Below are 14,573 nucleotides of genomic sequence, written 5' to 3' on the forward strand. Positions count from 1 at the left end.
CTGCAGATTCCTGTTTGCTTACATACAAAGCAGCATTTTCAAGACAAGTGTTTAGTTGATTATGTTTCTCAAAGAACTACAGTTAAGCCATCAATATTGTGAAAGCTATCTGCCAGCAGTTTGCTGGAATATGAATTTGTAAAGCAACTATTGCCATTTTAAAAAGCTGCATCTGACACACTGGGCCTTGGTTTGACTTTAATCCTTATGATTAAAAATATTTAAGATGGTTGTAAGAGTATGTAACAGTGGATGTAAGACTGTGATAATAATCACAAAAAAAAGGAAACACAGAAGACTGCAGGTACATTTATCTTCTTCTTCATTGGTCACAAATGAGAGATCACTATTTACAATCCAAAGAATCTTAAGAAACTATTTGCATTCATATAATAATAAGATATTGAATTCACAGTAACACAAAACAACAATGTAAAAAAACATAAAATATTTGAACAGATGCATAATAGTGATTTTGCAATTACTATCAGAAAATTTTATTTTCAAATCCAGTTCTATTCCATAAAGAGGAAATTTGTAACACCGAAACTCTCTTTTTCTGCTTCTTCACAGTTGATATTAGTGAAAGTTTTTTATCTTATTTGTATTGTGATGAAACAAATGGAAACAACAGATAACATAGGAACTAAAAGAGTAATACACACCTGGTTGCTTATTGGCACTCTTTTTACTCCAAAGCTGGCACCATCCTTTATTATGAGGAATCCCACCTCATTCTTGGGTTCAATTAGTGCTTCGTCGTGAAGGGATATGACACGGTACTCAACCATCACTTCTCCAAATGCCCCAGCATGCCGAGTCACATTAATCTGAACATATCGATCCAGGGTTTTTTCTACCAATACTGACTGCTGATCAGAGTACAGGGCAAACACTCCATAAGGATCATCATTTGCAAACACTGTGATCTTTGAAATTCCTCTCTCATGGTCTAAATCTGCTCCACCTTCCACTGAAATCAGCTGTACCTCATAGCTTTCATCCAGTTCTGGAACATCATCAGGTAACAGGTAGATAATTATTTCAGCTGTACTCTGCTGGTCAGCAATGATAACAAATCCCTCTGTCTCAAGAAAGTCACCTGTGATGTCAGATTCACTACGTATTTCCCAGTAAACCTGAAATTAGTATAGAAAATGCAAAACATAAAAGAAAGAAAAATTACCTCCAAAATCAGAAACTTGCAAATTCAGGATTCATTATAGACAGAATATGGAACTGCTTTTAAATGGGTAAAATAACAATTGTTTTGGGTATGCACAGGAAGAATATCCTATCATACAGACTATCTTTCCAAAGAGTGTGTTATTTAATTAACAGTGTTAAAAATATAAATATTTCCTTTGTTTAGTTTCAGAAGATTTATGTAAAACTATGCTGAATATATGAACATTTTCCAAAAAGTATCTCTTTTCTCACCAAAACACCCTTGCTGTTTTTTCTGTTTTCAGTATTTCTCACATAATAAAGGAATGAACTCTCATTAAACACAGCAGATGTTTCTATTAATTGATCAATTTATTTTAAATTAAATGAGTTCCTGTTAAAATGCTGACTTCTAAACAACTTCAGGTAAAAACCAATGTTTTTACATTGATGGTTCAGAAAAGTCTGAGGAAGTCTGATTTTGTCTAAAAAAGTAAAATGTGATGATGTCAAAGACAACTCACTATGAAAGTATTGTCTCTTCGTTCTCCCATCAAAAGCAAACTGGGAGAGAAAGTGAGAGCAGCACAGCAGTATTGCTTTTCTTTTATTTCCCTTGACCAGGGAAGACTGAATTTTACTGTCCAAACTACAAGTACTAGGGCTAAGCTCTTCCTAAGTTCAGTCTAAAAGGCAACATTAAAAAAACATAAATAATTTGAGAAGGAAGCAATTGAAAGGCATAGAATAAGATATTTTTCCATACGTCAACACCAAGGATAATTTCAGATTACATTGTCTATTAGGAAAAGAGTGAGAATACCGTTATGTTCCCCAGAACGCCTTGAATTCGTTTGACAAACAGTGTAATATTTTGTGGCCCTTCATCTCCTGAGGGTTCTGCATAGTTACTCTCAGTTAATGATTCAAGAGCAAACTGTACAATTCCATGTGGATCACCAAACTTCTCTATCTGTAAAATGGCAAAGAAACATTTAAAAAACTAGAAATGTAGTGTAAGTTGTATTCTTGTTCAAACTACTGAGATTTTCACTGCTAGATGCTACCGGGGCACATATCTGTTAGTCCCAAAAACAGCAGAGAAACTTTTGAATGCCCCTTTTTCAGCTTTCAGTTACCCTGTCTAAGAAGGAAAAGAGCAGAGTTTTATTTCAAATGCTACATCTGAATATTTTGATTGTAAAGCAGGAAATGCTCAGGCATATTGAGCTAGTATACAGAAATTCTTCTAACACTATCAGTTTGCAAACTCAGAACTATGGGAAAGAGAGCTCATCCGCATCCATGAACCCTTAGCTGCAAAAAGAATTTAGGGTAACACAACTTCCTGAACGGGACTGTGGAACTAAGAGCTAATTCCATCAACACCTTACAGACCAAATAATAAAATAAAAATACATTTCTAGGAGAGATACTTTTGAGGGCTTCTTACAGCAGCTTTATAAGTATTTCCTGAGTTGCAGTATCCCTAGAGCACTGATTTGTCTGTAATAACTCTCAAAAACATCTGCATTTCTCTTGTACTATAAGAAGTTAGATTTTCTCCCTTCCTCTGAAGAAATGCCAAGAGTGACAATGTCCTGCTTGCAGCTGCTGAGGCGTCAGAGCGTGGTGCTGTGTGGGCATGTGGAGATCGCTACTACCTACCACACACACATAATAGCTGGTGCAGGCCAAATGGTCCAGCCTGGAGAGTTTGTCCATCGTTTTTCCCTGTCTCAAGGTTTAAGGACAAGTGTGTGTGTGGATGATTGGTTCATCATTGTTTTTCATTTGCTCAGGGGAAAAAGACATTTTGTCTTTGTCTCAGTGGAGCTTTGATGGTGAGCATCTTTTTGTGTGTAAATCACCCTCTCTATTGTATAGCTTTGTTATTATTGTTGCTGTTACTGTTTTCAAGTAAATTTTTCTTATCTTGACTCAGAAACACTGTTTTTTGTCTCCCTCTCACAAGAGAGGGTAGGGGAACGGAAGCAGTTGAGTGCAGTTTAATTTACAGCTGGGTTTAAACCACAACAGATGACAAACATATTGACACATAGAAATGTGGGCTCAATCCATGCTCTCTCCAAAGAGAGCAGCAAATAGGAGAGCCAGCCCACTGCTTTTATTCCAGTTTTTACAGATAGATTCTCTGCCCTTTTTCTTTCAGAATTGAACATAATATACCAAAATAGTTCAAAGGTGAAAAAATTACTAAGTAATCATTGTGATTAATTTTTTAAAGCTTTGCATGAATCAATACCAATATCTGCAGAATGAGAAGCGATAATAACTTACTATTAATGTAATGCTGTTTGCCTTAGAATCGATTTCTGTTTCACCTTTCATAAGGCTCAGTCGAATAATGAAGGTTTCCTGAACTTCAACTTCTTCATGTGGATAGATTTGTAGATTAATTGTTCTCAGACCTCCTTCTCCTTCTTCAAAATAGAATGTTCCATTCACAGGGTCACCAATGTCACTATTCAGAGGAGACAAAATTTCTTCTGAATTGGGTCCCAAAATGTCCCAGTTAATCTGTGGAAGAGATCAGTTTCAGATTTAGAGGGGTGATACATTATAACAGCATCCCAAGGGGAGAAGTGACAGAGTACCAAAAGTACTTAGCTATGTTTAAATATATGCTATTAATACAGGATACAAAATAGTAATAATTAATTATTACTATTAATTAACTATTAATTATTACTACGGGACAAAATATAGAAGCCTTTGAAAAAGTAAACATGTCAATTTACAAATGGGAATTTTAAAGTGTTAGTCACAATGCCAGTTTATTAAATTCTAGATGTTAGTAATAGAAAAGAAACTAAGATTTCTTTAGCATATAGCAAGAATCACAAAGGTCAGTGTCTATTTCTCGTCTCTTTCATGACTTGTTTTGCAAAACTTCCCACATCAGTGCTCATGATCAAAACCATTTCCCCTTGAAGTGTGATGTCAAGTCTAAAAATGACAAATATTTTCTGTCATAAAAGTTTTTAACCCTTCATATTACAAAGAAAATTATGAATCCTTCATATTTCTTCAGCCTGATTAAAAGCCACAGCATTTTCAGTGATTCCCACATATTAGATTGCTTTTAAGGAGGCTATATTCAGGACTTTATTATTTTGTTAATTTCAGTGTTTTCTGCTTTTCTCCAATGACTTCTAGAAAAAGTCAAAGATTGAGGCAATTTTTATATGTGGAGAAGAAGAGTTCATGGCGTATATTGCAAATTTTCCAATTATTTGACAAGACTGTGAAAGGCCCACCATGTTTTTTATTTATATCTTCACTTTATAAGTGGCCTCTATAGAGTAGAAAAATACTCTACGAAACTCAGAGTAAGAAATTTCCTGAATTAAATTAAAGTAGTAGTAGTACATGAAGTTAACTACAATTTTCATGGGATTAGGAGCTACTTCAAAACAATGCACACAATACCATAATAAAAGAAGGGAAGCAGGAGAAGAAAGAGGATTTTAAAAGGGTAACAACACTTTCTGTTATACTGCAGCTATATGCAATTCATGTTTAATAAAAAGTTGTAATTATACAATTAGAAATCAGTCACTAATAAATCTCTCAAAGTAAAATGAAGAAGGTTTTTGACGTAGTCACTGGAAAACTTTCAGTCTTTTACAGGCAAGACCCACTTGTGCCTCCACCAACTGCCCAGTCCTTTCCACCACCAGGGACACCGTTGTGGTTGCATCAGGGTTGGGAAGAATAATTTGGCTTTGGTTGAGAAATCGGACCATGCCCTGGGGAGAATCACTTTTCGCAATAGTGACCTGGCTCACCAGGTGGAGCCCCAGGATGGCTCCACCAGTGGCTCCTGTCAACTGGATTTCAAATAGCTCTGCAAATTCACTGCACAGAAAAACAAACAAACAAACAAACAAACAAACAAACAAACAAACATAACAAAAAAACAAAAACAAGACATTTTGAGATATGAGAAAAGAAAAAAATTAAAACTGTATTTAGTAATTCAATCATGCATCCAACTGAACATATTTAAAAGAATAAAGAAATCATCTCCATAGGTGCAGTGCAGAAGATTCCTTCTAGTTGCATAGAATGGTGATATCTGAAATAAAAATATTTCATATATCATCATTCTGAAACTCTATCATTATTCTATTTTCTACTAGCGTTAAGTTAAACAAAAATATGGAAAAATATTTTATACTTCATAGCAGTACTGTTGACACCAACATTTCTTATAATGTAATTAAAAATCATATTTCATTGCAAGCATGATTGCATACTATTTAACAGAACTATGACACTGTAATGTAACATCTTATTTTTTCCCCTGTAGGTGGTTTTCTCCCTTAGGTAATTTTTTAGCTCTGCAGAAATTTTTCAATTCCAGCTCTATACACACATATGTGTAGATTTTTTAGCACATGCTAAAAAAGACGTAATCACAAGTAAATTGGTGAACAAATATCTGAAAATGTAATTACCTTTCTTCATCATTTATAATAGATATGTAAATAAAAGACTGGTTCTGTTCATGATAAAAAATTACAGTATTATTATGAATGACATAGTCAACACCATGAATTGCAGAAATACTTCGAGAAAGAAAATCAGCCGTGACATTGCCATAAGTTCCACACTTTCGCAAAAGAGGAATCATGATTAATCCAGCATCCTCTTCCACTATAAAAATAATTGAGAAAAAATTATGTAATTTCAAAATTCATGCCAAAGCCTTATCTTCTAAAATGTTGTGAAAACTTATGGTAAACTTACCCTGTAGAAGGACATGCTGCGGATCAAATTCTATGATACCTTCAGCATTGTCATTTTTTGCAATAGTGACCCATACTGTGGAGATATTTCCTATTATTGGAGGTTGATCCACCTGCAGACCATTCTCTCTTACAGTAAAATCAAATCCACTTGCAAGAACATAAAAAAACCCAAAACATAAAAATACATTTTAAACTTCTTGTGAAAGTATAAACATGTGTGTGTGACGATTTTTGAATTACTGCAAACAAATTTATTTTCTGACAGTTACTACTGAAGACTTTTTTGTCATACTTCTTCATATTATTATGTTTGCAAGAATTATTACTAGAAATGTGTATATTTCATTTGTTCCTTCTCATTTCATATTTTTAATGAAATTTCTTGCAACTTGGCAATTTGTATCTAATGTATGGATTTTAAGTTTTATTAAATCTTAATCACCAACATCTCATACTAATGTTAAAATAATTGGGTTTACCATACACACATTTTATATTATGATTACAATTACAGCTGTCTTACAAAATTTTATAGTAAAACAGATGAAATGTCTAGCAGTGATTGTATTCAGGTAGATCAGAATCCAAATACAGTTTGTTTTTCTAGTTTGTTTTCTGCTTTTAACAAACCAAATGGAAATTTTAACTTTACCTTCCTTGGAGTTCCACTTCACTAATCATCAATGAAAAGTTTTCAGGACCTTCAGGAAAGTCATCATCATGAATTTCAATCAAAATAATTTTACTTTCCTCCTCTGGTTCAAATACCATTTCCTTTACTGTGGGAGTAAAATCCATTCCTTCCTCTGCAGTCCCATTTATTATCTGAAAGCGAAGAAGCACTCTGCCATAGGATCCCTTGGAACGCACAACAGTGATGTTTACCTGAGGGAAAGAGAATATTTTCTTTTAAAATGGCTTTGCTTTCTGTTACAGTTATCTTTAAGATGTTCTAAAGTCATATTTTCAATGGTTCTGTCAGGTAACAACAATATGATTTACCAAGTACAGAGTACATGTAATTTAGCAGATAGCCACAGTCACTTTAGAGACTGATTTCTTTTCTTTCTAAAGTTGAACATAATTCTAGCAACAACGTTGATATCTAGCAGTAATATTGTATAAAAAAAGAATTTTAATCTAATACCCATTTTTCATCTTCTGTTGTTTGCAATAGTTCACGGGAGAATGTAAACTCTCCATACGGATAATCACTGGCAGCCATGGTAATATTTGCTGTGCTGCTAGATTCATTTATGTGTCCTCCATCACTGATTCTGGTTAGTTGAAATTGGTAGTAATGCTTTTCCTCAGGACAGCTGTCATCTACAGCCTACAGGAAAGAATCAACAACAGCTATAAGGATTTAAACCATTTCCAGAGAGAGAGAGAGAAATAATTTTTAGCCAAGATCCTAAGAAAATAAAATAAAGTACTTGAAATAGCTACTGGTATCAGATGTCTCATATACCTGTATTAGAACAACTGCTGCAGACTGCCTATCTCGCATGGTCAAGGTTCCCGATACCTCGATAAATTCTGTCTGATGAGGAGGTGTTATATTCCAATATATTATGATCTCCCCAAAAATCCCTGGGCCACGTACCAGGCTGTAGGTAAGGACACAAACACAGATTTCATTTTTACCTTTATTATTTAATATCCAGTACAGAGATAGTATATCATACTGTTGTGCATGGAAGAAATGTTATCAGCACTATGAAAACTTGAGTTTTAATGTACTTAATCACTGTTAAGAACATGAGAATTCTCTTCTCAGGCATTTTCAGAACAGCTCTGAAGTTCTCTTTTAATTCTCTGTGTTTGGAGGCATCTCCAGCTGTATTTTTACCAAGAGGTCTTTCAAGTTTCTTTCCATGTATAGCCCAAAGATGGGACTGGAAAACTGCTTTATTTTTCTATTTCTAAATGTTCTATTCTTTTCCAGAGATAGATATGCAAAATAGAGGGAAATTGGATGCCAGGGTAATGCCAGGGGCAATTTGATCTATAAGGCAGATGTAGGATACATCTGCCTTGAGATTTTCTGTGATATGTTCTGTCTGCTATTTGTCTAAAATCCTACTAATAACATAATGCTTGGATAAGTCACAATAAAGATTTGTCTGCTCATTCTACACATAACACAATCTTAAACTACTTCTTGCACAAAGCATTGTTTTGTCTCTTGGGCTTCTTGTGCCTGTACAAGAAGGTGCTCAGCTGCTTTATATTTGCTGGAAGTGTCATAATGTTTTATTCCAATGGTCTTAGAAGATTCTTCTAAGAATCTACAACTCTTCATTCTGTTTTCAGTTGACTGAATAAAACAATTGCAACTGTTTTTTATTTCCACCAAAACACCCATTCCCATACTGTTCATGATAGAATATAACAATTTGCTGAAATACTATTCAGGCACAAATCCTGAATCAAATTCTAGAAAGCACACAGCACCTTCATATGTCACATTTTCTTACCCCTTTCCTTTGATTAAGGTCCTCTTTCCTTTGGTGCATCAATGTTGTAAATAACTTGAAGACCAAGAGGAATATTTGGACCTCCCCATTAATACTGAAAGGATACACACATGATATATTCTACCCTTCCTTAAAACCAATCACTAGTTTTTAAAATAGCACTGATTATAGAAATTATGATAAAATATAGTACTCAATAAATTGCCAAATGTGGGGTCTCATAGCTTTTGAATCTGGGCTATTGTTCCTTCTCTGAAAAAATGAGAGACACACTCACCTAATAAGAGCAGTTCCATTATAACTTCCAGAAGGTTCTCCAACCAAAACATGCTTGGATGAATGGGCTATCCCAACCACCCCAGAAGCTCCTTCATCTCCCATAATAGTGATGGTTGCAACACCTATGAAGAGAAAAATTATTCTCATGGTAAGTGAAAACTAAGCAAATTACCTTTGGTAAATTTTGTGACATGAGTGGTTAAACATTAACTTCACAGAGGGCCTGTGGAACGCTCTTTGACTTCTTCAGGTAAGGAACTTAGGGAAAAAGACTGACATTGAAAATTGTGACCAACTAGATGCCCACAAAATACTTCAGCACTGCAGACTAAAATAATATTAATAGACTTCTAATAGTCTCATATCGAATATCTAAAACCAGAAGATACTGAATTAACTCTTTACCATTTACAGGGGATATCTCTGCATCACCAGTAGAGACTAGCTGAATGGTAAATGTTTCATTCCCCTCCAGCAGACCATCTTGTATTGCATGTAAAACAATCAGTTTCTGGGACTCAGTCTGCATCATGTAAAGACCAGAAAGACATGGATATATATTAAATTAAATAAACAAAATACGGTATTAATATTTTTTTTTTTACATATCAAGTGTTAAGAATGCTTGACATATTCTTCAGTATTTTAAAACATCAGATATCTGATCTGGCTGAAATTTCTTCTCACAGATTAATAACCAGAAAAAATTGTTTCTCAAACATTGCCGGCCATCCTAAAAATACCCTCACTATTTTCAATTAAAGAAAGATTGAAATTCCTTTGAAATTGCACTCACATAGATGTTTTTTAACTTAGAGGAAACTTTCTATAGAGAAACTGCATATTCAATAGTACACACATGTTCTAAGGATTAACACATTATTAAGATTAGATATATTAGTCAAATTTCTGCCTAATCCACATTTTTGTCAGGGGGAAGTGGCAAACACATGGTATAAATTTAGTATACCATGCATACACAGTTTATGCTTATACTCAAGCATAGATAAATGTTCAAGACAAAATGTCAAAGCCTACCAGTAGAGAAATGACAGCAAAACTTTGCCAAATACTGATGGATTTACCAGAAAAAAAAAAAAAATCTATTTTTCAGCTGACTCAAAGTAAAACAACCAGCATGCCTATTGATTTAATGAAGAAAAAGCTTATACAGAGAGAAAATAGATTATGCTCTGTTAAAATACTTTTCATCAAATATTTTGCGTAGACTGTAAAATAGAAATATTAACATTGTATTGGTATCCAATATTTAACTCTGACTTCAGAGTTGTAACCTGCCATGAATTACAAATTAAATAACACTGTCTAGTTTTAAAGATATGAAGGTGTTTTTTGGGTTTTTTTAATCTGCAGATTTTGAGCATTCATTTTTTTTTCTCACCCTTTCAATACAAATTTTCTTTTTAAGACACTTGATACTTTAGTGGAATAAGTGTTTCTTGAATCATTCTTTTCATTTGGTAGTTTTCAATTCCTCTTTCTTAATAGTAAAAATAGTGGAGATTTGAAGAGCTACCTTCCTGATGATTACATTATGCTGCATTAAAAGAGCATGTCAGCTTTCCATTACATCTTGAAAGAAGCCTGAATACTTCTAAAAGGTCAGTTAAAACTGACCTTTTTCTAGTGTATAATATTCAGTAACCCCATACTCCTATCAACAAGTAATAACAATCAGACAAATACACAGCAGAAGGAAGTATTTATAAATCTAATAGTAAATAAGTTATTGCAATGTCTGGAATACCTCACTGAAATGAAGGGTACCATTTAGAGGAGTCAGATCATATCTGGCTGCTTCCTCGAGAATCCATAACACTGTAACTGCTCCTCTTCCTCCCTGACTTCGACTTACATTGAGCAAAACAACTGCAGCGGAGTCATCAGATGTCTGTGGTTCCTTCACAGTTACCTGATGGAGAAAGAGAAGGAGAATATGGGAAAGGTTGTATTGAAAAAAGTCAAAAGCTGCATTAATAATGTCAAATTACATGGATACATGTTTAAGATAAACAATGGAAAACATTATCAATGACAATTAATAGGAGTGAAAATGGACACGAACGTAACAGGTGTAAGGAGAGTGTTGAATTCTACTACCAAGGACTAGTCATTCAAGTAATTTATTTATGCACTATGATCCAAAACAATTACAGACAATGTCACAAGCAGGTTCAGTACAAGCAAAAGGGAGAGCAGAAGTACTGCAAGAACTAAGATGAGATATGCTTTGTAATTTCTTTCCAAATTTTACTTTCAGTAATGTAGATTATTATACAGACCATCAAAAATCCTACCTGGGATGTCCTGAATTGTTAGTATAGTGAATTAAATTGATTCAGTCACACATAACTTTATATTTATACAGCAACACTTTCACTGTTATTACCATCCTACGCAGCTAGATGAAGACAAGCACTAATATTTCAATGAAATCACATCTTCCACTGCAGTGAAGACTTACAAAAATCAGCTATATGCTATTGACACAAACCCACTCCAACTTCCAACCCACTCCAACTGAGTGCAGCCTAAATCAAACTCACATTCTTTTCTTCAAACCTGAATACCCCAACAGGTGAATCATTTGGTGGAATAGCGACAGTTACCACAGTGTCATTCCCAAGTCTTGCACCACCTGTTACCCTCACCAGGGCAATTTTGAATATCTCAAGGAATTCAACTTCACTGTCATCTATGATTGTAATTTCTATTTCTCCTGTAGCCTACAGAAATGTTAAAAAGAAAAAAAAAAAAAACAACAGTTTCATTTATAATATTCTGTGAATTTTTTGAAAAAAAAATTAAAATATGCAAATTGTATCTAGTAATATCTAGACAATGCTCACTTGTTCATTTTTCCTCTTATGCTTGTATATTTAGAATAAGATATAATTTCAGTAGTGTTTTTTAGTTCCATCAATGTAAATCTTGTTTGTTAAAACCAGCAGCATGCTCTGTTTTGGTAGTCAGTAGAAAGTGAATGTTGACAATATTGTCAATATTTAGTCAAAATTCTGCACACTATGTATAACCTTCCCTTTGCCAAAGACCACTTGTATTCACTTAAAATCAAAATCCCTTGTGTACAATAGGTATTCTCAGGTGCAGCACGAAATTTAAAACTATGTGTAGAACACAGCTAAGAAAACATATAGGTTTATTCTGAGAATTTATAGTGAAGATGGATTTCACTACAAATTTTCAGTGTAACAGGGTTGATTATTAGAAGTTATGTCCTCACTTGCCAAAGTATCAAAGACACACAAGCCTATTTGGTTTTGAATATTCTGGTTTTCCATGTTAAAAAACTGAAGCTGGGAGCATCATTCATATACATAAGGCCACAAATAATGTGTTTTCAGTGAAAATTCTGCTAGAGGAAAACACACAAAAAATCTTAAGCTGATAACCAAAAGCCAGGTAAACTTTCAGCAAGTGAGTACCTGCCCATCTGCAAAGGTAAGGTTTCCAGATGATGGTGTGAAGTCTTCAAAGCTGGCAGTTGAAAGAATGGCTTCCCAGTACAGAGTTGCTGACCCAAACCTCCCAGCCTGTCGAACAACTGGGAGTTTCAATACATTCTGTGGTGGTGGTACCTCATAACCAGAAACAGCTCCAGTGATACCCTGCAAATTCAAAAAGAAACTGCAGAATGTCTCAACAAACTTTTAGTTTGCTGTTTGTTTTTTTTTCAAGCTGACTTGCAGTTAAAAATAAGGGAAGAAATATGTAACTACTTGCAAAATGTACTGGCCTTAGCATTGACATTGCTATGAGCAAAAATCTGGATTAGATGACCTCCTGACATCCCTTTTTATGACACTGGTTTCAGCACTGACAGCACAAAAATAAATTTTGTGTATTATTTGTGGCGAACAACTTGAGAAAGAATTGTTTGTCTGGTATCTGGCCATTTTTTCCAGAACAATTTAGTATCATAAAGCCAATCAGAATACTTTCAGAAGTTATCTGAGAAATCAGACTGTCTTGCTCGAAAGACACTTTACATGTTTTTCATTCAGACTTACTTACCTTTGTAACATTAAAATTAAATATTCCTCTGGCATCATCATTTTCTTCAATTGTTATTTCAGCTATTTCTAATCCAAGCCTCTTCACACTTGGCTGTCCTTCAGATAAAGTGATCAGCTGCACATCAGTAATATTGATTATAAAGCCTTCCTGTAATTCTGGAATATTGTCCTGAAAAAAAGTTTTCAATGTCTTTTTTTTTAAATGATACATTGCAATATAATACAGTTGACTACTTTTAGGTACTTTACTGTTTAAAAATTCTTAGTATTTGGGACCAATAATCAACCTCTGGCTTCATACCATATGAAAGATGAAAAGATACTTTTGCTGAGATTGCGAAATAGAAGCTGACAAGTCAGATTTCAGATCTTCAAGAACAGTGAAAAGCACTGCTGGCTGTCACCTGTTACTGCTACCTATGAGAAAGTCAGCTAGATCTCAGAAACCAAGCCATGACTTGAAAATCAATATCTCTATTCTAAATATATTTAAAGAATATACATAATCTTTTTCATTATTATAAGTAAATTTTGGGATTATAATCAAAGAATTTGGCTCATCTCCAGTGATGAGTATGCAAATTTTTTTTTAAAGAGATGGCTAGAAGAGTCCCAGCACAGCCATATCTAGAATGTTAAGTCATACTACTAGTATAAAATCAGTACCATTTCCATTTTTTTAAAAGATATTAATAGCTCAAGAAATTGTTGGCTACTCACAGGTAAAATAGTGACTATGACAGAAGTTGTTGTTGCATTCTCTGCCATAATTACTGTTTTCTTTTCCAGTATATAATCCTCATTTTCTGTTGCTTGATTGGACAGGGGGAGTTCAAAGTTTGGTGCAGTGCTCAACTGGACTGCAAGATCCCCAAGAAAACCTTGTTCTCGAACAATTTGTAGAGTAACAGTAGTTGAATTCTCTGGCCCTATAGTAAGGAGAGAAAAAATTCAAGATATGATTGTTTTACAATCATAGAATATGCTGAGTTGGAAGGGACCCATCAGGATCATCAGAGTCCAACCCCTTGCCCTGCACAGGATACTCCAAGAATCACACCATGGGCCTGAGAGAATTGTTCAAATACTTCTTGAACTCTGTCAGGCTTGGTGATGTGACCACTTCCCTGAGGACCCTGTTCCAGTGCTCAGCCACGCTCTAGGTAAAAAACCTTTTCCTGCTATCCAACCTAAATCTGCCTGAACTCAGCTTCATGCAATTTACTTGAGTCCTGTCACAGGGCACCACAGAGTGCAGCAATCAGTGTCTGCCCCTCCTCTTCCCCTCATGAGGAAGTTGTAACTGCAATGTCTCCCCTCAGTCTCCTCCTGTCTAGGCTGAACAGACCAAATAACTTCAGCCACTCCTCGTATGACTTCTCAAGGTATTCACCATTCTCATGGCTCTCCTCTGCATGCTGTCTAATAGTTTAATGTCTTTCTTATATTGAAGTGACAAAAACTGCTCCCAGGACTGGAGGTGAGAGTGCCCCAGTACAGAGCAGAGTGGGATAATCCCCTCCCTTGTCCGGCTGGTGATGCTGTGCCTGATGCTCCCCAGGACACAAGTGGCTCTCCTGGCTGCCAGGGCACTGCTGGCTTATGTTCAACTTGCCACTGATGCCCAGGATCCCCAGGTCGCTTTCCATTGCACTGCTTACCAGCATCTCTTTCCCCAGACTGTCCATCCATCAAGGGTTGCCCCATCCCAGGTGCAGAATCTGTGACTTTCCCTTGTTAAACTTCATATGGTTGGTGATTGCCCAGTGCTGTATTTTGTCAATGTCTTTCTAATTTGTTGACATCTCTCT

At 35.1% G+C, this 14,573-nt stretch overlaps 1 protein-coding gene across 1 annotated transcript in view; it reads right to left on the bottom strand.

Annotated features, from left to right (window-relative positions):
• ADGRV1 (adhesion G protein-coupled receptor V1) overlaps positions 1-14,573 on the bottom strand; it is a gene marked incomplete at its 3' end in the record, with an annotated part of 121,696 nt that overhangs the window by 27,860 nt on the left and 79,263 nt on the right. The window contains exons 56-71 of the mRNA XM_041398295.1: positions 13,483-13,691; positions 12,761-12,931; positions 12,172-12,354; positions 11,272-11,451; positions 10,473-10,637; positions 9,110-9,227; positions 8,703-8,826; positions 7,417-7,555; positions 7,093-7,278; positions 6,598-6,830; positions 5,944-6,092; positions 5,652-5,850; positions 4,833-5,049; positions 3,469-3,708; positions 1,991-2,140; positions 666-1,139 (exon numbers count right to left, since the gene is read on the bottom strand). Of these exons, the coding sequence (XP_041254229.1) occupies positions 666-1,139; positions 1,991-2,140; positions 3,469-3,708; positions 4,833-5,049; positions 5,652-5,850; positions 5,944-6,092; positions 6,598-6,830; positions 7,093-7,278; positions 7,417-7,555; positions 8,703-8,826; positions 9,110-9,227; positions 10,473-10,637; positions 11,272-11,451; positions 12,172-12,354; positions 12,761-12,931; positions 13,483-13,691 (3,137 nt within the window). The remainder of the gene's footprint in view (positions 1-665; positions 1,140-1,990; positions 2,141-3,468; positions 3,709-4,832; positions 5,050-5,651; positions 5,851-5,943; positions 6,093-6,597; positions 6,831-7,092; positions 7,279-7,416; positions 7,556-8,702; positions 8,827-9,109; positions 9,228-10,472; positions 10,638-11,271; positions 11,452-12,171; positions 12,355-12,760; positions 12,932-13,482; positions 13,692-14,573) is intronic.

The sequence above is a fragment of the Onychostruthus taczanowskii genome, unplaced genomic scaffold, assembly GCF_017590055.1.
Source record: "Onychostruthus taczanowskii isolate IOZ18803 unplaced genomic scaffold, ASM1759005v1 scaffold143, whole genome shotgun sequence".
Classification (NCBI taxonomy): domain Eukaryota; kingdom Metazoa; phylum Chordata; class Aves; order Passeriformes; family Passeridae; genus Onychostruthus; species Onychostruthus taczanowskii.